At 44.8% G+C, this 25064-nt stretch overlaps 1 protein-coding gene and 1 long non-coding RNA gene across 9 annotated transcripts in view; one reads left to right on the forward strand and one right to left on the reverse strand.

Annotated features, from left to right (window-relative positions):
• The window catches only part of GALNTL5 (polypeptide N-acetylgalactosaminyltransferase like 5), a 56832-nt gene extending 43496 nt beyond the window's left edge, over window positions 1-13336 (reverse strand). For 3 of the 8 annotated variants that reach the window (XM_086685823.1, XM_025929870.2, XM_086685809.1), the window contains exons 1-3: window positions 13113-13333; window positions 8121-8421; window positions 81-201 (exon numbers count right to left, since the gene is read on the reverse strand). In XM_086685823.1, the coding sequence (XP_086541949.1) occupies window positions 81-201; window positions 8121-8382 (383 nt within the window). In that variant the 5' untranslated portion in view covers window positions 8383-8421; window positions 13113-13333. Of the gene's footprint in view, window positions 1-80; window positions 202-3086; window positions 3229-8120; window positions 8422-13108 lie in introns of those variants that run through there. The other 5 variants (XR_015243812.1, XM_086685838.1, XM_086685831.1 and 2 more) reach the window with 5 other exon arrangements.
• A 5031-nt stretch (window positions 13337-18367) lies between these two features.
• Window positions 18368-20458, forward strand: LOC147582933 (uncharacterized). Its single transcript, XR_015242590.1, has 3 exons — window positions 18368-18774; window positions 19327-19498; window positions 20198-20458. It is a non-coding gene; the product is annotated as an uncharacterized LOC147582933 (long non-coding RNA).
• Window positions 20459-25064: the final 4606 nt, after the last annotated feature.

The raw sequence follows: 25064 nt of genomic DNA on the forward strand, positions 1-25064 counted from the left end.
AAATCATTATGTTGCACACTTGAAACGAATATAATCTTATTTTTCAACTATACCTCAATAAAAAATCAGGAGAAACATACTTTTTATTTCTGGTATCTGGCACTTCTCTCTCACTGCCCAAGCTTTTACTGAGAATGGTGTTAAATCCATATTTTAAAAATCCATCAACAAATTCTGAGCTTGAATAGTTAAAATCCTTACCTGCAAGAAAGCGTAATGAGAGTCACGTAAGTAACAAGTTTACTAACGTCGCTTTGATCAAGGACCATAAGAACAACTCTATCCTGAATTCACCCCTTTTATAATGAGTCAGTCATTTTCCTGGAACCTAACTACCCCCCGGATGACAAGGTTAAAATCAGAGCAGATTCCTTAGAAAAGTATGAACAACAAGCCAGTCTTTGGTCGCTCAGTCCCTCTGGGGAAGGAAGTGTTCAGCCTCCTTGGTCCCATCATGATTCACAACGGTCCTGAGATTGTAACTGAGGGATTTCCGGAAGGGGGCTCAAACCCCTCCCCCCACATTCCATTGCAGAGAATAAAAAAATGCCACTGGCCATTTTTTAATAGCAAGATGCCAGGAGCGCCTGGGTGGCTCAGTTGGTTAAGCATCCGACTTCAGCTCAGGTTATGATCTCATGGTTTGAGTTCGAGCCCCGCGTCGGGCTCTGTGCTGACAGCTCGGAGCCTGCAGCCTGCTTCGGATTCTGTGTCTCCTCCTCTTTTGCCCCTCCCCAACTTGTGCTCTCTCTCTGTCTCTCAAAAAATAAATAAATGGAAAAATAAAAAAAATAACAAGATGCCAGAGGCCACCCCCAAATTACCAGTCCTAACACAAAACGAAGTTGGAGTAAATTTCCTCTTTTTTTTTTTTTTTTTAATTAAAACAAAATTTTTTTTTTCAACATTTATTTATTTTTGCGACAGAGAGAGACAGAGCATGAATGGGGGAGGGGCAGAGAGAGAGGGAGACACAGAATCGGAAACAGGCTCCAGGCTCCGAGCCATCAGCCCAGAGCCTGACGAGGGGCTCGAACTCCCGGACCGCGAGATCGTGACCTGGCTGAAGTCGGACGCTTAACCGACTGCGCCACCCAGGCGCCCCGTAAATTTCCTCTTAAGAGAGAAAAATTCTCAGATGTCAATGAAGAAATAAAATGTAACCACAAAAGATAAACAGAATGAACTAGAATGGTTAAAAGAAGGGTCTAAGAAGGCAGGAGTCAAAATATCATTAAAAAAGTACAGAATTCATCGGAAGCAACATCCAGAAAGTCATTTTATACTCACAATAAGTCATAATAAAGACTAAATAATAATGAGCTTGCAGACATCAAATAATGCTACAGCAAAATACGTTAAAATCATTAGAGATATCAATATATACTGCCACAAGTAGTAATGGAATATATTTTTTTTAACGTTTATTTATTTTTGGGACAGAGAGAGACAGAGCATGAACGGGGGAGGAGCAGAGAGAGGGAGACACAGAATCCGAAACAGGCTCCAGGCTCTGAGCCGTCAGCCCAGAGCCCGACCCGGGGCTCGAACTCACGGACCGCGAGATCGTGACCTGAGCCGAAGTCGGTCGCCCAACCGACTGAGCCACCCAGGAGCCCCTGTGATGGAATATTTTTAAGAACAACTCTAAGTCAGAGAAAAAGTTAGAAAGAACTTGATAAATGTCATTAGCACTATTTCCTTAGTGGATTTGAATTTTGCTTTGTTTTTGAAGGATGAACTTTCTTTTCCAATGCCTACGGAGTGCTTTCCAAAACCGATATAAAAGGCTATATTATATACAAAAGGGATTCTCTTCAGGATGCAGTAACCCCATTTCCCCTAAGCCCTCTTTCCTGCACCTGAGAAATCCTGAACGTAACACAATAGATGAGCATAGGAGGGCTCAGAAGAGGGGAAATGAGGCAGATGCCTCAGGACTGGAGGAACGACATGGGAGCTCCTAATTTCCTCGCTGCCTCCCGTATCTCCCAGACGGAGGTCTGTAGAAGCCTCCCAGTAGAACCACCAATGGCACAGGCCAAAGAGCCTTCCAGATAAGTCTGTTCCCTCCAGCCACAGGGCTGGGGGGGGGGGGGTGGGCAAAACCAAGAAATCCTTTGGCCGAACCTAATCTAGTCAAGTCAAGCAGAAGTGGGAGAACCACACCACCCCCCGGGGCAGGGAGGAGGCCTTCCACCACACCCAAGGGAGTAAAGGGCAGTGGTGTGGGTGGGACTGAGCAGAACCCACCCTTCTATCCCCCTTCGTGGCAGAAGCAGCAGGGCTCTGATTACCTGGGGGGTGCGGGCAGCCTGGGCGGGGAGCTGGCCTGGGGGAAGCAGGTGGCACTCTCATTCTCCCCCAGATAGCGCGGTGGCAATAGCAATGCTGAGCCTCCAAGCCCAGCTGGCAGCGATGAGGCTTCTGGAGGGGACGCAAGGTGGGACTCGTCACCATTCCACATAGCCCCTGCCCCTCACGTTATCAGGGCCCAGTGGAGAGCTAAACCCTCTACCCCACCCGGTAGCAATAAGAGAAGCAGGTTATGCAAAGCTGGACACTGACTCTGCTTCTCCTGTCTCCTAACTGGCTGTCCTCGAGGCCCACTGGGGAGCTAACTCAGAGACGACAACTTCATGCACGTCTGTGCCTCATTTTACCAAAGCGGGAGCTGAACTTCTCCCCTCCCCCAGGGTGATCCCTGGCTGCAGGAATGGTGTCAGCAGACCTAGTGGGGAAACTGAGAATACCTCCCACCTGGCCCACCCTTGTGCTGCAGGGGATGGCCCCTAATAAAGAAGCTTAATTAGGACCCGGTGTTGCATAATATCCCAAAGGCCCAGAATACAATCGAAAACCCTTTCTCACGCCAAGAACCAGGGATCTCAAATTGAATGAAAAGACAATACAGAGATGAATCAGAGGTCAGAATGATCTGACTTCTCATGCTAAAGCAGTCATCAGAAGAATGTTTGGAAACGAATGGAAAAGGGAAAATCTCAGCAAAGAAACACAAGCTATATTTTAAAAAAATGGAAGATATAGAACTAAAAAACACAATGGTCTAAATAAAAAAACCTCACTGGACCGGCTTAATAGTAGAGCGATGATGGCTGATCAGTGAAATCCACCGAATCCGAACAACAGAGAAAGCAGACAGGAAAAAAATGCAGAGTTTCAGGAACCTGCACGCTGACGACGAAAAGAGCCGATCCTTCTGTTATCGGAGCCCTGGGAGGGGAGGAGTCAGAGTAGGACTGAAAAAGTACTCTGGAAATAAGGCTGGAAACTCCCCAAATTTGGTGAAAGTTGGACATCTATAGACTCAGGAGACTGAACAAAACCCCAACAGGATAAACCAAAGAAATGCATGTCGGGACACATCATAACTAAATTTCTGAAAACTGAAGGCAAAGGAAAACTTTTGAAAGTGGCCAGAGAGAAGAGAAGTAAGACTCACAGAGGATCAATCTGAATGGCCGTGGATTTCTCGTTTGAAATCGCGGAGGAGGCGGGGCACCTGGGTGGCTCAGTCGGTTAAGCGTCCGACTTCGGTTCAGGTCATGATCTCACGATTTGTGAGTTCTAGCCCCGCATTGGGCTCTGTGCTGACAGCCCAGAGCCTGGAGCCTGCTTCAGATTCTGTGCCTCTCTCTCTCTCTCTCTCTCTCTCTCTCTCTCTGCCCCTCCCCCACTCACACTGTCTCTCTCTCCTTCAAAAATAAATACACGTTAAAAAAATTTTGAAATCGTGGAGGAGGGAAGGAAGTGACAGAACATTTCTGAATGCTGCAAGAAAAGAACTGTCAATAGCAAATTCTATACCCCTCAAAAATATCCTTTGGGAATTGTGAGAAATTAGATACTCCTAAGTGAAGAAAAACTAAGAATTTGTAACCTGCCCTTAAAGAACAGCAAAAGAAAGTTCTCTAAACAAAAAGGAAATGATAACAGAAGTGTGGAACTTCAGATAAGAAAAAAGAACATCCAAATGGATAAAAATAGGGACAAAATAATAGGCTGTCCTTTTCATGAGTTTCTTTTTTTCATTTTTTTAATGTTTATTTATTTGAGAGAGCAAGACCAAGTGGGGGAGGGACAGAGAAAGAAGGGAAGAGAGAGAATCCCAAGCAAGCTCTGCCCTGTCCATGCAAAGCCTGATGTGGGGCTGGAACTTAGAAACCATGAGATCATGACTTGAGCTGAGTCAGGAGTCAGACGCTTAACTGACTGAGCTATGGAGGCACCCCTATCATGAGTTTCTTGAATCATATTTGGTGTCTGAAACGACAATTATAACACCAGGTAATGTGGCGCTCAATACTGAAGACAAGTAAATTTTTTAATTGAGGAGGGCTAAGGGACTGCTTACACTTTACTTGAAGTGGAAAAACATCAATTCAAGGAGACTGTTAAGTTACAGATGGATTGCATAATACCTACAGCAACCCCGAGTGAAACCATACAAAGAAATCTGTTGAAAAAAAAAAAAAACAGTATAAAATAAATCAAAACGGAATTTTGAAAAAATGTTCAAGTAACTCACAGAAAGGAAAGAAAAGGGAAACAGAAGATTGAGAAACAGAGGGAACAAATGAAAAACAAACTGGCTAAGAAACTCTGACATCAATAACTGTCTTAAATACAAATGATCTAAATATACCAATTAAAAGCCTAGATTTACAGAGTAGATTTTAAAAATGTGCCAATAATATGCTATCTACAAGCACCTTACTTCAATGAAACATAGGTTGATTGATAGTAAAAAGATAGAAAAGGATAGATTTGCAAATATTAATCAAAAAAGCAGCTCCTGGCTGGCTCAGTGGGTAGAGCCTGTGACTCTTGATCTTGGGGTCATGAGTTTAAGCCCCACTTTGGGCATGGAGCCTACTTAAAAAAGAAAAGCAGGTGTGGATCTATTAATATTAGATAAAATAGACCAGAGAAAATTACTAGAGACAGACAGAGAGACATTACCTCATGATAAAAAGCTCAGTGCACCAGCAAGACATAATGATTCCAAATACAATCACATCAAAAAAGAGCCTCAAAACACACGAAGCAAAAGCTGATAGAGTTAAAGTAGAAACTGACAAACCCATAAGTACAGTTGGGGTCTTCAACCCCCACCCTTAGCAATTGACAGAACTACTAGCCAAAAACTCAGCGAGGACACAGAACTGAATAATACAATCACCCAACAAGATCTAACTGATGTGGATGTAAAGAACACCGTACCCGAAAAGAGCAAATACGCATTTTTTTTAAGTGTGCATGGAGCAGTCACCAGAGACGGACCGTATCCTGGATCCTGAAACAAACCTCAAAAAAAAAAAAAAAAACCCTAAAAGAATTGAAATCATAGAGTATATTTTCAGACTATAAACGAACCAAACTGGATATCGGTAGTAGATGCTAGAGAATTATTCCATGAGTCGGAAATTTAAAAACCCATTTCCAAATAATCCAAAGAGAAAGTCTCAAAGGGAATATAAAAATATACAGAACTGAATGAAAATGAAAATTCAACATTTCAAAAGTGGAGCCTGCTTGGGATTCTTCCTCTCTCCTCTTTCTGCCCCTCCCCTGCTTTCTCTCTCTCGAGACAAAACAAACAAAACAAAACAAAACCCAGCAGGCTTTTTTGTAGACGTTGACAATATGTTTCTAAAACCTATATGAACAAGCAAAAGATCTAGAATAACCAAAACAGTTTTTTCAAGTTTATTTATTTATTCTGAGAGAGAGAGAGAGAGAGAGAGAGCATTGGGGAGGGGCAGAGTGAGAGGGAGAGAGAGAATCCCAAGCAGGCTCCCAACTGTCATGCAGAACCCAACGTGGGACTCGAATTTGCAAACTGTGAGATCATGACCTGAACCGAAATCGCATCAGCTACTTAACCAGCTGAGCCACACAGGCACCCCAAAACGATTTTTGAAAAGAATGAGAATAGAGTTCAGAAAGACACCCAACAAAAACAGTCAACTGATTTTTGACAGAGATGGCAAGATGGAAAAAGGGAGCTTTTTCAACAAGTGCTGCTGGATGAAATGGATATCCACCTAGGGGAAATGAACATTGATCCTTACCTCACATCATGGCCCTGATGTAAAATATAAAGTAAAACCTAAACTTTCTATAAGAAAACACAGAAGGGAATCTGAGAACTTGAGGTAGGCGAAGGTTACTTTGATAAAACATAAAAAACATGAACCATACAAGAAAATGGGACGGACTGAACATCAAAATTTAAAATTGTTCTTCTTGGAGGCACCTGGATGGCTCAGTTGGTTAAGCAGATGATTCTTTTTTTTAAAATTTTTTTTAACGTTTATTAATTTTTTGATAGAGAGAGACAGTGCGTGAGTGGGGAAGGGGCAGAGAGAGAGGGACGCACAGAATCCGAAGCAGGCTCCAGGCTCTGAGCTGTCAGCACAGAGCCCGACGCGGGGCTGGAACTCACCGACCGTGAGATCATGACCTGAGCCGAAGTTGGACGCCCAAACGACCGAGCCACCCAGGCGCCCCATAGCATCTCATTGCTGATTTCAGCTCAGGTCATGATCCCAGGATTGTGGGATCGAGCCCTGAGTAGGGCTCCATGCTGGCTGCTTAAGATTCTCTCCCTCAAAAATAAATAAGTAAATAAATAAATAAATATAAGTGAAATCAATAAATAAAGCAGAATAAATATAATATAAAATAAATAAATAAAGCCAAATAAGGAAAAATAGAAAGTAAAAGCATAAAATAAAATTGTCCTCCTTGAATGACACCACTGAAAAGAGAATTTAAAAAGTACAGCATAGTGACTATGGTTAACAATGCTATATTGTATATTTGGAAGTTGCCAAGACAGATCTCCTCACAAGAAAAAAGATTTTAACTGTGTGTGTGATGGCTGTTAACAAAAATCATTGTGGTGATTATTTTGCAATATATACACGTATCAAATCATTATGCTCTACTCTAAAACTAATACAGTGCTTTTTGTCGATAAAAAAAAAGAGAATAAAAGGACAAGGCACAGACTTGTACTATTTGCAACTCACATATCAAAGGCCTCAAATCGAAAATACATTTTAAAAAGTCTTAAAAGGGGCGCCTGGGTGGCTCAGTCGGTTAAGCGGCCGACTTCGGCTCAGGTCATGATCTCGCGGTCCGTGAGTTTGAGCCCCGCGTCGGGCTCTGTGCTGACAGCTCAGAACCTGGAGCCTGTTTCAGATTCTGTGTCTCCCTCTCTATGACCCTCCCCCGTTCATGCTCTGTCTCTCTCTGTCTCAAAAATAAACATTAAAAAAAATTTTTTTTAATAAATAAATAAAAAGTCTTAAAAATCAAGGCACCTGGGTGGCTCAGTCAGTCTCTCTCTCAAAATAAAATAAAAACATTAAAAAAAAATTTTTTTTAAGTCTTAAAAATCAGAAGACAAACATCCCAATTTAAAAATGGACAAAAGACGGGAAGAGACATTTTACAAAAGATGATATATGGGTGGTCATTAAACACATGAAAAGGTGCTCAAAATTATTAGTCCTCAGGGAAATGCAAATTAAGGTCACAATGATACCATTGCTTACCCATTCGAATACCTAACACCTAAAAAGCTGACCGTGTCAAATGTTGGCGAAGATTTGGAGCAAAGGGATTCTCATATGCTGCGGGAAGGGATATTAAATGGCACGCCTACCTTGGAAAACACTTCGTCATTTTTTTTAAAGTTAAGCATATATCTACCTAAATCCCATCTGTCCCAAACCTAGGTGTTGACATAAGAGAAACAAAATATGTCCACATGAAGCCTTGTAATCCACGTTTACCTCAGCATTGCAATTCATTGCAGAGTATCTACAAATACATTAAAAATGTATAATATTGCAGGGCGCCTGGGTGACTCATTCCGTTGAGTGTCCGACTCTTGATTTCAGCTCAGGTCATGATCCCAGGGTTGTAGGATGACGCCCTGTGTCGGGTTCCATGCTGAGCGTGGAGGCTACTTAAGATTCTCTGTCTCTCCCTCTGCCCTTCTCCCCCGCTTGTGCTTTCCCTAAAATTTGTATGTAGTAAAAATACTTCCCCTTAAAATGGCTAATGGAGAAAATCAAAATACTTACTCCATTTGAAAAAGGATTTCTGTGGTTTGGTTTCTTCTTCATCAGGACTTTCAAATCTCACATATGGTCTTGGAATTTCCTCTGAGCCATGAGTATCTTGCCGATGAAATTTTTTTTCAAGGGACCAAATCGAGGCAGGCTCCTGGGTTTTTTTCTCCAAGTTGCTCACATGATTGTGGTTAATAAATACATACAACAGAGCTGTCCAGATCCCAAATGTCAAGGATCCATACAGTAAAGTTTGAATTAAAATGCCTCTCATTGTAAACCTCGCATTTTTGAAGGCTCATTTGTTAATTTCCTAAATCAGAAGAATTTAAAAGAAGCTATGTTAGATATTCCCATGCCTTATAGATCATCTACTTGGTTTGAATTCAATTTTCAGTGTTTTAAAAACAGAAACATTTCTACGTATGTATCATATACTTTGATGCGCTAAAGTCGATCTCATCTTCTATTAGCAAAACCTCTTAAAACGGGTACTCAGAAGATCACTTCACACCAAGGGAAGTGACCCAAGATAGCGGATCCGGCCCAGGAAAGAGGTAGCCCACATTGGAATGGGGGCTCTAGTGAGCTCTGGCACTCAACCCCTCCCCTAAAAGGAGATGGGTCAAAAGAATATCAGATTTGATAGATTCTTTGGGGCAGGCAAGTGCAAGTCGGTGTCCTATCTGGTGGTAAAAATTAAGGAACGATGTTTATAGAATGATGAAGATGTAGGCACTGGCTACCGTATTAATCAAAACATCACATAGATTCATGGGGAAAATGTGGCAGTCTGCCACAGGGCTCAAACTTGCCAGCTGTGGGATCACGACCTGAGTTGAAATCAAGAGTCGGATACTTAACCCACAGAGCCACCCAGGTGCTGGGGTGGGGGTGGGGAAAGCTAAGATTTAAAAAAAATGGAAGTCACGTAAGAAAAATGAAGTTAATGTGCAAAACAAGCCAAGAGGCAGAAGCCTAGGAATATTATTTAAAATATGAAGGTTTGACTGTCATAAGAAATATATTAAAAGAGTCTAAAGCCATTGCTTTTGGAGAGTTGAACTGGGGATTAGGGTGGAATTGGGCAGGGGCCTGCTGACTCTCTTTATAAGATTTGGTTTTATTTTTTTGTGTATACCTTACTTTGGAAAAAATTTAAAAATAAGGATTGCAAACTGTGTCTATTAAATGGCATCATTGTAATAAACACATGTGTATATAGCAGCGTTTCTCTTACACCCCAACCTTTTATTTATTTATTTATTTATTTATTTTAAAAAAAATTTTTTTTTAACGTTCATTTATTTTTGAGACAGAGAGAGAGCATGAACGGGGAGGAGCAGAGAGAGAGGGAGACACAGAATCCGAAACAGGCCCCAGGCTCCGAGCCGTCAGCAGAGAGCCCGACGCGGGGCTCGAACTCACGGACCATGAGATCATGACCCGAGCCAAAGTCGGACGCTTAACCGACCAAGCCACCCAGGCGCCCCATCCCACCCCAACCTTTTAAATCAAGTGACAGCCTGGCGGCTGGAAGAGGGAATCAAGGATACGAACCCCAAGCTCTCCAGCATCACTCTCTTTCTAGGACCTCCTGGTGTGGGTCCGCCTCACGCTCTGACTCAAGTATCTTCCTCCACATTTGACCATGTAGTATCGTCTCCCATTTTTACCCTTTCTAGGACTCGAGGGAAGAGGCGGGCTTCTGAAGTGTAGACCTCAGGCCAGCACTAGGAACCAGCCTGCCCACCCGCTCTGGCTCTTAACCACTCTTGTTCACAGCAGAGACCCATTCTTCCCCCACAGGACTCAGGACCCACAACAATTCCATGGCATCAAACCACCCGGTCAGCACCTTGCCCCCCAAACACCTGAACACACCTGGATATGATGTCTTACGCGGTGGTGCCACCAGGTCACTGCGTGGGACCCCGCTGCCCGAGTACTGGCTCATGGTTGAGCCCCTCCCCCAGAGTTACCGCTGGTGGGGGCAAGCGGCTTTGTCCAAAGTTTCCCCCTCCCTGAGGGAACTCATGTTGAAAGACCGGCTGATGAGCCCAACTTGCTTATTTCAACTTGAGATGACTCTGAGGACTCATCCGGCCCAGAGATTTCCACAGAGGTCCCTGTGGCAACCACATCACTGTCTAACCTCTTTCTGTTGTGAAAATGAAGGAAAGGAAACTTTGTTCAGAATGGAGTCAGGAGGCCGGCAGGGGGCGCTCTCATCTCCAGCACTCCTCGTCAATTGTAGACCCAACTCCTGGAGCATCTTGCAGAGGACCAGCACTCAACTATCCCTGCAGGAGGACGGAAGGTTTCCTCCTCCCCCGGCAACAGCCCAGCCAATGAGGGACAGTCACAGCTCAGCCAATGAGAAGCCGCTATACTGTGAACGTCCAGTTTACTCCAATGAACTCTTAGTTTACAGAAGCCTTCCCGACTTCCCCCTTTCCTCTATAAAAAAGCCTCTTCTTTAGTCTCCAGACTTGCCTGTGGTTTTTTTGCCTTGCTTCTGCAGGTTGGCGGTTCTCCACTATTACCAAATAAATCCATTTTTGCTGACAAGATAACTGGCAGTTTTATTATTTTTATTTTTACTTTTAAATGTTTATTTTGAGACAGAGAGTAGGAGTGGGGAAGGGGGAGAGAGAGATGGAGACACAGAATCCGAAGCAGGCTCCAGGCCCCAGCTGTCAGCCCAGGGCCGGGTGGGGGTGGGGATGGGGGGGGGGGCCTGGAACCCACCAGTTGTGAGATCACGACCTGAGCCGAGTCGGAGGCTTAACCAACTGAGCCACCCAGACACCTCGCAGCAGCTTTATTTTTAAGGTTAACATTGCTTGACCCAGTTTGCTTTGCTTGCAGGTGTTCCCCCAAACCCATGCCAATAAAGTGCCCACATGCAAATCTCAGTCCCAAAGTCTGTTTCTGAGGAACTTGACCTACGAAAGTTGGTAGTGAGGTGGTCCTGCGAAACAGACACCAAAATGGGATTTGGGGGGGTGCATCACCGCTCGCCCGCTGGCCTTAAGGACCCCCCAGGCTGGTGGAAAGGCAGCGTTGGACTAGAACCCAGCAGGCTGGAGCAGTGCGCTTGTTACGGCTTCACCAGTGGGCCAACTGGTGGGAAGGGACGTTCTGGTTGGTGCATTTGGGAGCTGGGGGCAGGGAAAAGTAATTATAAAAGCCGAGGAATCAAAATGTCTGCTGTTGGGTGCTACAGACGCATTTGAGAAAGACAAAAGAAAGGCTGAGGGTGACGAGTCACCACTTTAAGGCAAAGTATCAATCTGACTTCCTTGGCAACACATAAAGGGATTCGCATCTCCTACGTTGGAAGGGCAGAGAAAGCTGAGACTCATGCGCAGGGCTTGGTGACAAGGCAGCGAGACTCCAAGGAAGGTGACTCCAGGGAAGGAGGGAGAAGCTAAGACTTGGGATGGGGGTGTGTGGGTGGAGGGCCATGAGGACCCACCCTCTGGATCTACAGAAATGGCCCATTGCTCCTGTGCTTGAGGATGCTTGGCAAGCCACGCACGACCTTCCTCTGGATCCCCCCACCCCCAGTCCTCTCCTGACCGCCAGATCAATAATTAGGGTCAAGTGACAGCATAGCCTGGCTGGGAATGTGCTAGTCCTGCTCAGGGAGGAAAGAGTGTGTCCCCAGGGAACTGCAGAACCCAGGCATCAGGATCCAACCGGATCAGCGTCCTGTGCATGGGCTGAGACCTGAAGATTCTAGATCAAGGGAGGGGGTGTAAGACTGGATTGGGGGAGGGGCGCCTGGGTGGCTCAGTCGGTTAAGCCTCCCGCTCTTGATATCTGTTCAGGTCGTGATCTTGCGGTCCATGAGATGGGCCCCACATCGGGCTTCAGCCGAGTGTGGAGCCTGCTCGGGATTCCCTCTCTCCCCCCTCCTCCCTCTCTCTCTGCCCCTCCCCAACTTGTGCACACATGCTCTCTCTCTCTCTCAAAATAAAACATGATAATAATAACGATAATAAAATTGGGGCATTTATTCATATAGGAGCATCCTCCCAAGACATAGGATTTAACACCCTGACAGAGATCTAGGTTGCACAATGAAGGCCCATTGACTGGAACAATTACTCTTCAAAAATGCAGTATTCGATTATGCAAAGAAAAAGTGTCAAATGTGTAAGAGAAGAAGACAGCCTCTAACAGGGAGAAATGGGCAGATTCAAATAAGTGGGAAGAGAATGAAGCCGTTTAACTTCTATTAACCCCACTTCTAGAGATTAAAAGTCACATTTTGACACTTTTAATTTCCACTGAACACCAAAAGCAATTAGAAGCTAACGAAAAACATAAATGAGGGGAGGCAGATTGCATACACAAAATACACATGTGGGGTCATGTTAGGACTAAAACCGGAAAAGAAAATAAATCCATATTGTCTAGAAGGATTCTTGTATATTAAGAAAATTTGGAGCAAATTCTCTACATGTGAACGCATAGGAAAATTAGCCTCCTCCATTTTTTTTTAAATTTTACTAATGTAAGCTTTCTTATGCAATGTCTTCGTAAAGCAGAGCTCCCCCTGGTTCTCTGGAATATGCACCTCATCTCTCCCCCACCCCCACTCCCACCAAACGTATACACATGCACATACGCTCACACACACATGTACACACTGAAAAACCAAAGCCCTAAACTAAATCTCGATTCACAGCCATTGAGTTTGTTTTAAAGTGTGAGTTTTTAGGGTCAAGAAAATATGGCTATGCTGTCACAACTAAATTCTCTATAAATGATCAGATTTTCAAGAACTGAAATCATTATAATGCCCAGTCTACCTCTAGAGTGGTAGGGCCCAGCCTCTTATTACAAATCAGATCTTAATCCTAATCCCCAGAGCCAGCATCCCATTCAAGATTCAGCGATATGATGTGTCGCTTCCACTGAATGCAGGTGGAAGGCACCCCACCCCCCAACTTTGTTCCCATTTTTCTCAGCATGCCGAGGCCACCCACCTACCACTGAGACATTGGCCGCTCTGTAGTTGATACGTTGTGTAAGCTGAGTCGCAGGTGAAATTAGGCAGGGGTCTAGGCTGAACGATCTGAAAGATGAGATTTTTTTTTTTTCTGAATGGCCTGGATTCTGAGAACATACTTGATTGTACTGGGTGACCCTGCCCGCCTGGTACTGCATGCACATGATGTAGCATCAGGCCGTGTCACAAAGTCCTATGACATCACACAGGGCATCACCAGCAGCTGGAGGTTCCTGCTTAGAAGCTCCAAGCAGCAGGTGGAATCCAGGACTTCCAGAGTTCATTGGGTCCTTCCAGAGAGTCTTAGAATCCTCATTCCTCAACCAAGGAAATAGGAAAAGCCTCCTATTGGGAAAAATCTAGGCTCAGTCTCATTTTTAGCTTTTTTTTTTTTTTTTTTGGAAATAAACATGATAAAAATAAGCTTTCAGAACACCTCTCAAGGGACCCAAAGATGAGCCAAAGGGTTGTTTGGCTGCCTTTTACTTTTTTACTCTATATTACTCAATATTTAGATATTAGTACACAAGTTCAGCCAAATGCTTGCGAAATTTCTTCTTAACACGTCTGAGCAGATTTGACCTTTCCCTCACTGAAGAGGCTGACCCTGTTTTGCCGGGGACCCAACATCTGCTTCAAAGTATGTGGTGGGTTGGGTTGTCCCTGGAGAACCAGGAATGAGAGAACAGAGAACATTCTAGATGTCCGGTATTTTTCTGTAGGTATAAAGGACAAGGAAGTCATGGGTACTACCCAGGAGTTGCTTAAGGGAGACAAGAATCATGTGAGAAATTAGGGGAAGATACAAGATAAAAAGTGTACTGAGTTGATACAGCCTGGTGTCCCAACCCAAGAGTCAGGGGGCACTGTTGCCAGAAACGATTCATTAGGGGAAAGAATAATGTAACAAAACAAAACAGAAGGCATAGAACAAACTCATGAGGACACTAGGGAGCTGGTAGGTGCTGAAGAGAAGAGGTTAAGAGAAGGAAGATAAAGATTGCAGAGGGGAGGGAACGTGGGGGTGAGAGCAAAGTGCACGTGTGACAATGGAGGTAAATCCTGTGGGGTGACCAGAAAGCCTGGAACCTTCCCTAAGGATAAAAGGAAATTAGGAGGTTGAAACAGTGCATGTTTTCTCTCAAATGAGTAGGCAAGTTTCCTCCTAGTTGATTCTAATTAAACAATTACAAGGAGAAACAAAGCAGCCCAGAGTGTTACTCTCAGTCTGAGGAAGAAAAGGGAAACATGGATTTCTTAAGCTAGGTTAAGACTTCAGACTGGGAAACATCTTTCTGGGCCCGTGTCTTCTGAGGGATAAAGGCAATGCTTAAAACAAAGGGCAGGAAAAAAATCCAAACACCAAAGGGCAGAGAAGCAGAAATAGGAAATGCAAATCAAAACAAAATGGGCAAAAACATCTGAGTATAAATTTGCCAATTATCACATACCACTCCAGGCATCTGGGCGGGGTGGGGGGCGGGTTGTAAGCTCTTGGAGGAAAGGGCCCCACACTCATCCATTTCTGTGCTCTACGATGCTATATCATGTGATAGGTGTCAGTAGACGTTCACTCAGTAAACCCTCAAATAATTGTCACTCTTAAGACAAAGGATTTGGTAAGCAATGTCCAAAGGTGAATATCTTTGGTGGTAAAAAGGAAACAAAAGGAAGGAGGAGGGAAAAAGAGAATTAAAAATTAATGAAGGAGCCTTAGTCCCAGCTCTGCCTGGTTCCCTCCCACCAGCCCTGCTGGGCTCATTCATCTAAAAACTCCTTTCTGACTGATTCTTTGCTCCAGCGACAAAGGTCTACAGACCTTCCCCACACACTGTTCTTCTAAATTCCTCCATATGCTATTGGTCAGACTTGCCAACATATGCTCTCCTTTGTCTTGAGAACCCTTCGGAAGAATCCAGTCCCCATCCACTCCGGTTCCCAACCATTAAAAGCATCCACTGTGACCATCCTTTTGGATCTGACCATCTCAGGGTCTAAGTAGCATGGCCGTTAATAACCATGTAGTAAGTTTTCCCATGGAAGTGGGCAATTACGGGTGGGGTTGTGATTTGAGAGGTTCCCCTAGAAATTCATGACCTGCTATCTTAGAATGTGGGGAATTATTTTGGGCCCAGAGCTGGGGATGTGGAGCTGGGGAGAAGGGAAATCTGGTAATAAATGTCAGTCAGGGACCTTCCTTTGGCTAATATCCAAGGAGGACCATCTTGTTGGATAGGCCATGTGCTGACTGCTTCAATTGTACACCAGTGTTTCGCTTATTTGAGTCAAGGTTATAACAATGAGTGTAAGACAAAAGAATGACAAAACGTGAATATTTGGGGGTGGAGGAAGTTGGTTTTTTTTGTTTTTTGTTTTTTGTCTTTACACACCTACCTCCCGGTTAGAGTAGCTAAAGGCACTGTGTACTGAGACCTGTGGTAGGCTACCCCAGGAACACAGAGAAAGAAACTGTGGTCCCTATTGTAGAGTGGCTCACATCTCCAATGGGGAAGAAGACATTGTTCAAGACATTGGTTCAAATTCTATTAACAGATTTGGCCAAATGAGACCAGTTCCCCTGGATAAATAATACCAAAATTGCTTTTTTTTTTTTTTTTTTAAATTTTTTTTTTCAAGGTTTATTTATTTTTGGGACAGAGAGAGACAGCATGAACGGGGGAGGGGCAGAGAGAGAGGGAGACACAGAATCGGAAACAGGCTCCAGGCTCTGAGCCATCAGCCCAGAGCCTGATGCGGGGCTCGAACTCACGGACCGCGAGATCGTGACCTGGCTGAAGTCGGACGCTTAACCGACTGCGCCACCCAGGCGCCCCGAAATTGCTTTTTTTTTTTTTTAAAGTTTATTTATTTATTTTGGGAGAGAGAGAGAGAGAGACAGAATCCCGAGCAGGCTTCGTGCTGTGAGGGCAGAGCCTGACACGGAACTTGAACCCACAAACTGTGAGATCATGACCTGAGCCAAAATCAAGAGTCAGATGGTTAACAGCCAGGTGCCCCCCAAATTGCTTTTGGTAGATGTTAATCAGTGGCCTCTTGGGTGAACAATTGGTTTTCTCTTTCAATTAATTTAAACAAAACAAAACAAAACAAAACAGAATCTTTGGTTCTGGGATGCCAAGAACATCTACCAATGATGCTCTAAAGATGAGAATTACATGAATTTTAGGGTTCTAGGTTAGTTATTCAAAATACTAATGATTTAATGAGAAGGTCTATTTGGAGACTTCTGATGTCAATAGTTTGGTTCACATGGCAAACAGTACTCTTGATTCTGCATTATTTAGAATAGCTTAAACTGGAAGGAACCCAAGCGTCCATCAATGGATGACTGAGTAAGCAAAATGTGTTATCCACGTACAATGGAATCTTTTTTTTTTTTTTTGCCACCCAGGTGCCCTCTTGCCATAGTTCTTTTTTTTTTTTTCATTTTCTAGCTTTTATTATTATTGTTACTATTTTTAACACAATTTATTATCAAGTTAGCTAACATACAGTGTATACAGTATGCTCTTGGTTTCGGGGGTAGATTCCCGTGATTCATCGCTTACAGAAAACACCCAGTGCTCATTCCAACAAGTGTCCTCCACAATGCCCATCACCCATTTTCCCCTCTTCCCTGCCCCCTTCACCTGAGTTTGTTGAAAAGATGCTCCACATCACTCATTATGCGGGAAATACAAATCAAAGCCACATTGAGATAACCTCCTCACACCGGTCAGAGTGGCTAAAATGAACAAATCAGGAGACTATAGATGCTGGCGAGGATGTGGAGGAATGGGAACCCTCTTGCACTGTTGGGATGCAAACTGGTGCAGCCACTCTGGAAAACGGTGTGGAGGTTCCTCAAAAAATTAAAAATAGATCTACCCTGTGAGCCAGGAATAGCACTGCTAGGAATTTACCCAAGGGATACAGGAGTGCTGATGCACAGGGGCACTTGTACCTCAATGTTTATAGCAGCACTTTCAACAACAGCCAAATTACGGAACGAGCCTAAATGTCCATCAGTGGATGAATGGATAAAGAAGATGTGGTTTATATATATAATGGAATACTACTTGGCCGTGAGAAAGAATGAAACCCTGCCATTTGCACCAATGCGGATGGAATTGGAGGGCATTCTGCTAAATGAAATAGGTCCGGCAGAGAAAGACAGATACCATATGTTTTCGCTCCTATGTGGAACTTGAGAAACTTAACAGAAGACCATGGGGGGAGGGGGAGGGGGCAAAATAGTTTCAGAGAGGGAGGCAAAGCATAAGAGATGCTCAAACACGTGCAGTGGAATCTTATTCAGCCTTAAAAAGGACATTCTGACACCTGCTGCAACATGAATGATTCTTGAAGACGTGAGGCTAAATGAAACAAGCCACACACAAGACAAGTATGATTCCACTTGCGCGTGATGTTTAGAGGAGTCAAAATCATAGAGAAAATAGATCGGTGGTTCCCAGGGGGTGGGGGAGGGGCGGGGGGATGGGGAGTTACTGTTCCGTTTTACAAGATGACAAGAGTTCTGGGGATGGACGGTGGGGACGGAGAGGTATAATGTATTTTATACCCCTGAACTGGATACTTAAGAGTGGCTAAGATGATAAAATTTTATGTTGTACGTAATTTTCCGCACACAAAAAATGGAGGAAAAAAAGTACATGAAGTGATTTATACCCTTTGTCTTAGGCTGAGAAAACTTGCCCCCTCGTCGACTTTGCTCTTGATGTCCTTTTTGAAAAGGTTTTCACTTCCATACCCACACTTTTGGCTTCCTGTCGACTTCCTGTAACACTTGTGAACATTCACTTCTCGTTCGCTTTGACTGTTCCATTTCAGATGTCATTTTCTTTTTAAGTAAACATTAAACACGCTGATATACGGTCGGCATACTTTTGTAAAATATAGAGGCTAAACCTAAAACAGAAGCAGGCAAGCCCCTGGCATTCTTCTCCCGTAAGTACACGTCCAGCCTTAGATGAAATATCAGCTTCCATTGTTTTCTAGGGAAGTCCTTCTTAAGTCCTTCTCTTACTTAAAATAAAAGGGGGAAGTTTCTTTAGAAAGTCTGCAAAGCCAAGAGACACAATGCACAGATCCTTTGGGGGCTGAGCAGAGACCAGCTGTTGAGTTGGCATATGTTTCCCTGGTCCCTCTTTTTTTTTTTTTTTTTTTTTTATTTCACTCAACTCTCATTTCTGTTTTTCTTTGCTTCCAGTCAACTACCCAGGCCGGGGCCTCTGGAAATATGCCCTTCTCCACCACTGCCCCAGCACACGGGACTGAAGTCAGCGATTCCAAGCACGGGGAAAATGGATTTCCACCTTAAAAGGATCACGGATTCCTAGTGATTGAGAGGAAAGCTAATACAGAATTTGGAAAATTAAGTTTTCCAACGTAATTTTTTCATGTTTATTTATTTATTTTCTGAGAGAGACAGAGAGAGAGAGAGAGAGAGCAAGCCATGGAGGGACAGGGAGAGTGGGAGAGAGAGAATCCCAAGCAGGCTCCACACTGACAGCACGGAACCTGACGCGGGGCTTGAACCCATGAACCGTGAGATCATGACCCGCGCCGACATCAAGAGTCGGCCACTTAACCAGCGGAGCCACCAAGACCCGCCCCTCCGATGTAATTTTCTAACCGTGAGGTTTTTCTCCCCCCTTTATCTAGATGCCTTTCATTGCTGCTTGTCTCCCTTCTGACCACCTGTTCATTTTATTGCCCTTGCTCTTGGGTCTGTATGCTGACTTTCATGATTTCAAAAATTAGAGGGCATATCTTTTCTTTTGTCAGCTCTCAGCAACGTGGCAGTGGAAGGGGCGTCTCCCCTCCATCCCCCCCCCTCCCCCGCTGCACCCCCTTCACCCTCTGTACCCCCAGCCCACACTGGCCGAGTCTTTGAGGGCCTCCGCGGCACAGCTGTGGGTCAGGTTTACTGCTGCTCTGCCTGTTGTTATCTTTGCGGCCTCGGGCAGATTCCTGGACCTCTCTGGTTTCTGGCAAACGTGCTTCTGCCTGCCTCCTGCCTCGGAAGGTTATTTCCGTGACTAAACAAGAGAGTTCATGCCAAGAAGGATAAGGCAGCGCGCAGTTAATGGTGGGGCTTGCGCCTTCCCGCCTGGCTGCCCGCTGGCAGATGACAGAAAAATGGGGGGGTGTAAACAGGACAGTCCTTTCCAGGGCAATCTGGCAATACGGAGACGAGCTGCATGACCCAGCGATCCGCGCTCAGGACGGACCCTAGAGAAACGCACACGTATGTACCCGGAGGCAGTGTAAGGAGGCTGGCCGCGGCCTGGTCTGTCGTGACGAAAATTCCAAGCAACCGAAATACCCCAGGATGCAAGCCCTGGTAAGTAGAGTGTGGTAGTCACACAATCAACACCATACAGGAGAGGAAAATGAGAACATCAGAGCCACAGGGACGAACTTCGACAGCGTAACACTGCGGAAGAAAAGCAGGTCGTGGGAGAACGCAGCCGGTGTGATCCACATATATATGAATCAGAAATAGAAAAACCTGTGTGTAACAAATACAAATTCAGAGTGATGGTTACCTGGAGGGTGCAGAAAGGGAGGGTACACAGGGGCCCTCGACTTCTCTACATTATTTTTATTTTTTGAAGATTTCAAGTAAACATGTAGGGGAGTCTGGGTGGCTCAGTCTGTTCAGCTTCTGACTTTGACTCATGAGTTCGAGCCCCGCGTCGGGCTCCGTGCTGACAGCTCGGAGCCTGGAGCCTGCTTCAGATTCTGTGTCTCCCTCTCTCTCTCTCTCTCTCTCTCTCTCTGCCCCTCCCCTGCTCGGGCTCTGTCTCGCGCGCCCGCGCCCTCTCTCTCTCTCTTAAATATAAATAAACGTTAAAAAAATGAAAGTAAATATGGGGCAAAATGTTAAGGTTTCATAAGGCTGGTGCGTGGGTGCACGGGTAGTTTTAGATCTTTATACACTTTGTATAGGTTTAAAACAGGATTCGCAGAAATGGGTTCCTTATAACCTACAAGACGCCATCACGTCTATTGGAAATAATTAATGTGTTTCATTCCATAGATGGCCCACAAGAGGGAGATCTAGAACAGTTCAGCAACCAGATGTGTAACTGTATAAACCGATCTAAGGACACACAGCATCTTGGGAAGCTTTGCAGGAGCAAAGCGCGCCGATAGAGGCTCCCGCCTGCCCTCTGTCTAAGGCAAGCGCCCTTCGAACGCGTTCAGAAATCTGCAGAGCAACCGCTCACGGTGAAGAAGACATACCACAGGGTGCGATGGTAAACGGAACGGTGTTTAAAACGTGCGGTTTAATGAGATGGTTGCAGAGTAAAAAGCAACATGGCAGCAAGAGGAAAATCGATCAGTGGAGTGCAGAAGCACAGGGGACAGACAGTGTCCTCGGGGACCTGTGGCCAGGTGCTTGGGGTCTGCGACCTTGGAAGGGCGCAGGAAACCCGAAACTCCTGCTGCTTGTTCACGGAACACTGAGAAATGCGGACATAGCTGTTCTTATCACTGCAGCTACAAACAGTACGGCTAGTGATAAGCATGGCTATCTTACAGCTGTCATTCAAACTTACCATTAGAAGCTTCCCCTATAAAGACTATAACCGGGTACGGTGAGTTTCAAGCTTTTCTGTGAACATTTCTGCTACTTGTTCATTGCTTTCAATCAGGTGCCAAAGGTTTTACCAAAAATTGTGGAGGGTCCATAAATTAAGAATAGTCATTGGCTGGGGCGCCTGGGTGGCTCAGTCGGTTGAGTGTCTGACTTTAGCTCAGGTCATGATCTCGCGGTCCATGAGTTTGAGCCCCGCATTGGGCTCTGTGCTGATGGCTCAGAGCCTGGAGCCTGCTTTGGATTCTGGGTCTCCCTCTCTCTCTGCCCCTCCCCCCGCTCACATTCTGTCTCTCTCTCTCTCAAAAATAAATAAACATTAAAAAAAAAAAAAAAGAATACTCACTGGTGTCTTCATGAACTGGGAAGAAACTGCCATTACTTTTGGCATTATTATTTAGTGCTTCATCACCTGTGGGAGGGCACAGACCTCCTAGTCTACCTCAACAGCAATCTCATGTGCAGGAGCAAACACCGTGCCTGATACATCATTGGCACTCAAAAAATGTTTGGTAAATTAAAGCTATAGCCAAGTGTCTATTGGCGGATGAATGGGTGAGTAAAATGTGGTCTACACATACATGGAAAGTTTTCAGCCTTCAAAAGGACGGTAATTCTGTCACATGCATTAACATGGATGAAGCCCGAGGACATTATGCTATGTGATATAAGCCAGTCACTTATATAAGCCAGATATAAGCCAGATATCTAGAGACAGAAAGTTCACAGGGACAGACCGAAGTGTGGCTGCCAGGGGCTGGGGGAGGGGAACGGGGATTACTGTTTAATGGGGACAGGGTTATACTCGGGGACGATGAAAAAAGTTCTGGAGGGGGGTGGTGATGGTTGCACCACAGCGTGAATGGACTTAACACTATGGAACTGTACCCTTAAGAGCAGTTAAAATGGTGATTTCATGTGTATTTTATCACAACTTAAAACATAAATAAGGAAGGAAGTTAATGCTCTAGAGAGAAAAAATTGGAGAGAGTCAAATTCCCTCTGGTCAGGGTGGAAGGGCTCTGGATGGTTCCAAACTAGGTAAGTGGGTCACCGTGGCCCATTCGGGCGGAACCATAAGGCAGTGAGATCTGGAGCATGTGGCGGGGTCTCCTCGGTGGGCTCTTCCAGAGGGTAGGTGGGGACAGTCTAAAGTTTCGCTGTCCCCGAAACTCAGGAAGCTGAGTCTGCCTCAGGGTCCAATCACATCTGGTCCCGCCTCCCCCAAGCATGGCCGCTTTGGGGTTATCACCAAGCGGGGCTGTGACCAACAGAAACCAAGGAGGAAGCATGAGAAACCGGCTTGTGAGTTGAAGTGTCCCAGGTAAGTGGGGTCACGGAAACCACCCAGCGGCCCGAGGCGCAGTGAAAGAACAGTAAGGTCTTTGTGCTGAGGTCACAGAGTGTATCTTCCTTCCTGGCCACCCAGACCCAGAAGGGCACAGGTTCGCAGGTGCACAGAATCACTGGTCACACCCGAGAAAGGATGGGTGAAAGCAAGAGAAAGAAAGAGAAAGAGAACAACCTCAGGAAGAGGGGAAATCTAGCATCTCTTAATTTGCAAAAACCGAAGGTGGATTCTACAGCCCATACATTAGTGACATGGATGTTGGCCCCAAGCAGGCTCCGAGATTCTAGGTTCTAGGACAGTAAACAAAGGGCCTCTTCAAGGAAGGTTTATCACGGGGAGAAATCCAGCTCTCAAGGCTTCTCAGAAAAAGGCTCCCCATTGCCCAATTCATCAGTAAAGGGTTTTTGTTACACAATCATATAGTAACTCTGACCCGAGAGTCAGCTTTTGTCCCACATGTCAGGCTAACACCCTGTGAGAGAACAGGAAAAAAAAAAAAAAAAAAAAAAAAAATATATATATATATATATATATATATGTGTGTGTGTATATTACCAATATATTACCCATATACGTATATATATATGCATATATTACCCATATACGTATATATACGCATATATTACCCATATATGTATATATACGTATATATACATACATATACATGTATATATATATATACGTATATATACATATATATATATATATATACACACACACACATGTATATATATACGTATATATATGTATACAGGTCTCTGCCTCCGGTTCCTGGCACAGAGCTCCTAAATTACAAGGGTTTTAGGTACGCCAGGAGCTTCTAATATTTGGTCTTCAGCCCTGGCTCCTGACACAAAACCCCCGAATCCTTTGGGATTCCCCGGGTGATGGCAGTGATTAGAAACTCGGGCCATTCAGCCCTGCCCCCCACTCTCCTGAGAGGGGCAAGGGGCTGGAGATGGGCTTCATGATCTATCATGTCTGTGTGGTGAAGCCTCCATAAAAGCCCCAAAAGTATAGGGTTCAGAGAGCTCCTGAGTTGGTGAGCATGTGCAGATTTGGGCAGAATGGTGTGCTCGGAGCACGCTCAGAAGCTAAAATGGTCCCCAAACACGCCCAGACTGAGAAGAGGGAGTCTGGCTGCCTTTAGAGGATGGGTTTCCTATTGGGGCTTGGGGGTCTCCACCAAGACATTAGTGACCAGAAACCAAGAGTGAGCCTCCGAAAGAGTCAGCTGCACCCCTCAGCTGGCTCTCTCTCTCTCTCTCCAATGTAGTTCATGGTACAGACAGAAAATACAGACTCTCAACTAAGACAGGCGGGGCCTGTGAATTCTGGTTCCACCACTTACTAATTACATGGCCTTGAGAAAGTTAATTACCCTCCTCATTAAGTCTCAGCTCCCTTCCTTTGTAAAATTGGGATAATATTACTTTTCTCATGTGCCTGTGACGCTAAGAATGAAGCAAGCACTAGTAGAGTATTTCATTCACTGATTCATTTTTAAGAACCCACAGTCTACCAGGTCAGCAATGTGCTCCTTTGATGTTTCCTTTTCTCTTCATCTAAGCAAGGGAGAAAGGGATTTGCTTATTACTGTCCTGTGGAAGGATGATAAAAACCTTTTGCATTGATATTGGTGCCCAGAACATTAAGATTATTTGAAGAAAGATATTCATATGTATATGTGTGTATATGCACAAGTATATATACCAATATGTGTGTGTGTGTATACATATACACATATATCATATGATGTTATAATATTATAAGCTGGTTTCCATAAAGGATTTGTATCAGTTTCAGAAAAAACAAGATAGTCAAAAATTGTGCCATCACTTAGCACCCTTATACTCTGCTGGTGGTAATGCCAGTTAGTAAAATGTTCCTAAACGCACTTTATTATGTCAGGAGTTTTAAAATCTTTAGGTATTTTGGCGACTTCTAAAATCTATCATAAGGAAATATTGGAAATACACGCATCAAAATGTTACTGGTCAAGGTGAAATTACAGGTGACTATTATTTTCAAATTCTGTGAGTTTACTTTTATCAAAGGAAAAATAAACATAATGCTAAAACAACAGAAAATAGTTTCTGTACAAGGGGAAAGAAGCTTCTGGAGCCATCCTGAACATCAACTCACCAGCCTTCTTTGGTCTATGTCCTGTTCATTTTTACTGCATGGAGCATTCGACTCTGTTGACCATCCTATCTTCTAGAAACCTTTTCCTTTGACTTCTGCAGCACTGGGCTCTGCAAGAAACAGTGCTGTGATTGATTAGCAATGTCTGCTACAGGCACAGGAAAGGAGATGGGGACACTCATGCTACATATTTGCCATTTTTGCTTTAGCCACTTTCCCCTTAACCCCCCATCCTCATGGCAACACTCACCATCTCTGTGCCTTCCATACTCCCACCTTCTATGCCCATCTGTTCAACTTCATACATTCCTGATGCCGGGCAAATTGACAAGTTGAATTGATTTTCTTCTCCTGTAAACAAAGTAGATAATGTCAGTCACCTGCTTTCAATCCTGCCGCCTCCCTTGGGCTGCAGGATAAAGGTCTCAATGTTTTAGAATCGCCCAGGAAGACCTTTGCTGCCTGTTCTGACCTCACGTGCCACCCTGGCCTCTGGGCCACGTGCTCCACTTGTTCCGGCCATTGTGGTGGTTGCCCCACTGCCGACACCCCTCTCCCGCCCAGCTCTGGCCTCTGGGCCTGCAATGCCCCTTCCCTTCCCATCCCACCAAGTTCAACTCCTCCTGGAAGGTTTAGGTCAAACGCCACTTCCTGGGAAGGCCTCCTCAACTTCCAGAGCTGGATTCCCAGCCTCTGTCCTGGCCAGTGTTTTCTGCAGTTGCTGCACCAACCGCTCCCTCCCCGTGCTCCTGTGTGTGCTCATTTACCCGTCTCCCTGATGGGCCCCGGCTCCTCTGGGAAAACCCCAGC

The sequence above is a fragment of the Puma concolor genome, chromosome A2 (assembly GCF_028749965.1).
Source record: "Puma concolor isolate L17-30 chromosome A2, mPumCon1.1.hap2, whole genome shotgun sequence".
Lineage (NCBI taxonomy): Eukaryota > Metazoa > Chordata > Mammalia > Carnivora > Felidae > Puma > Puma concolor.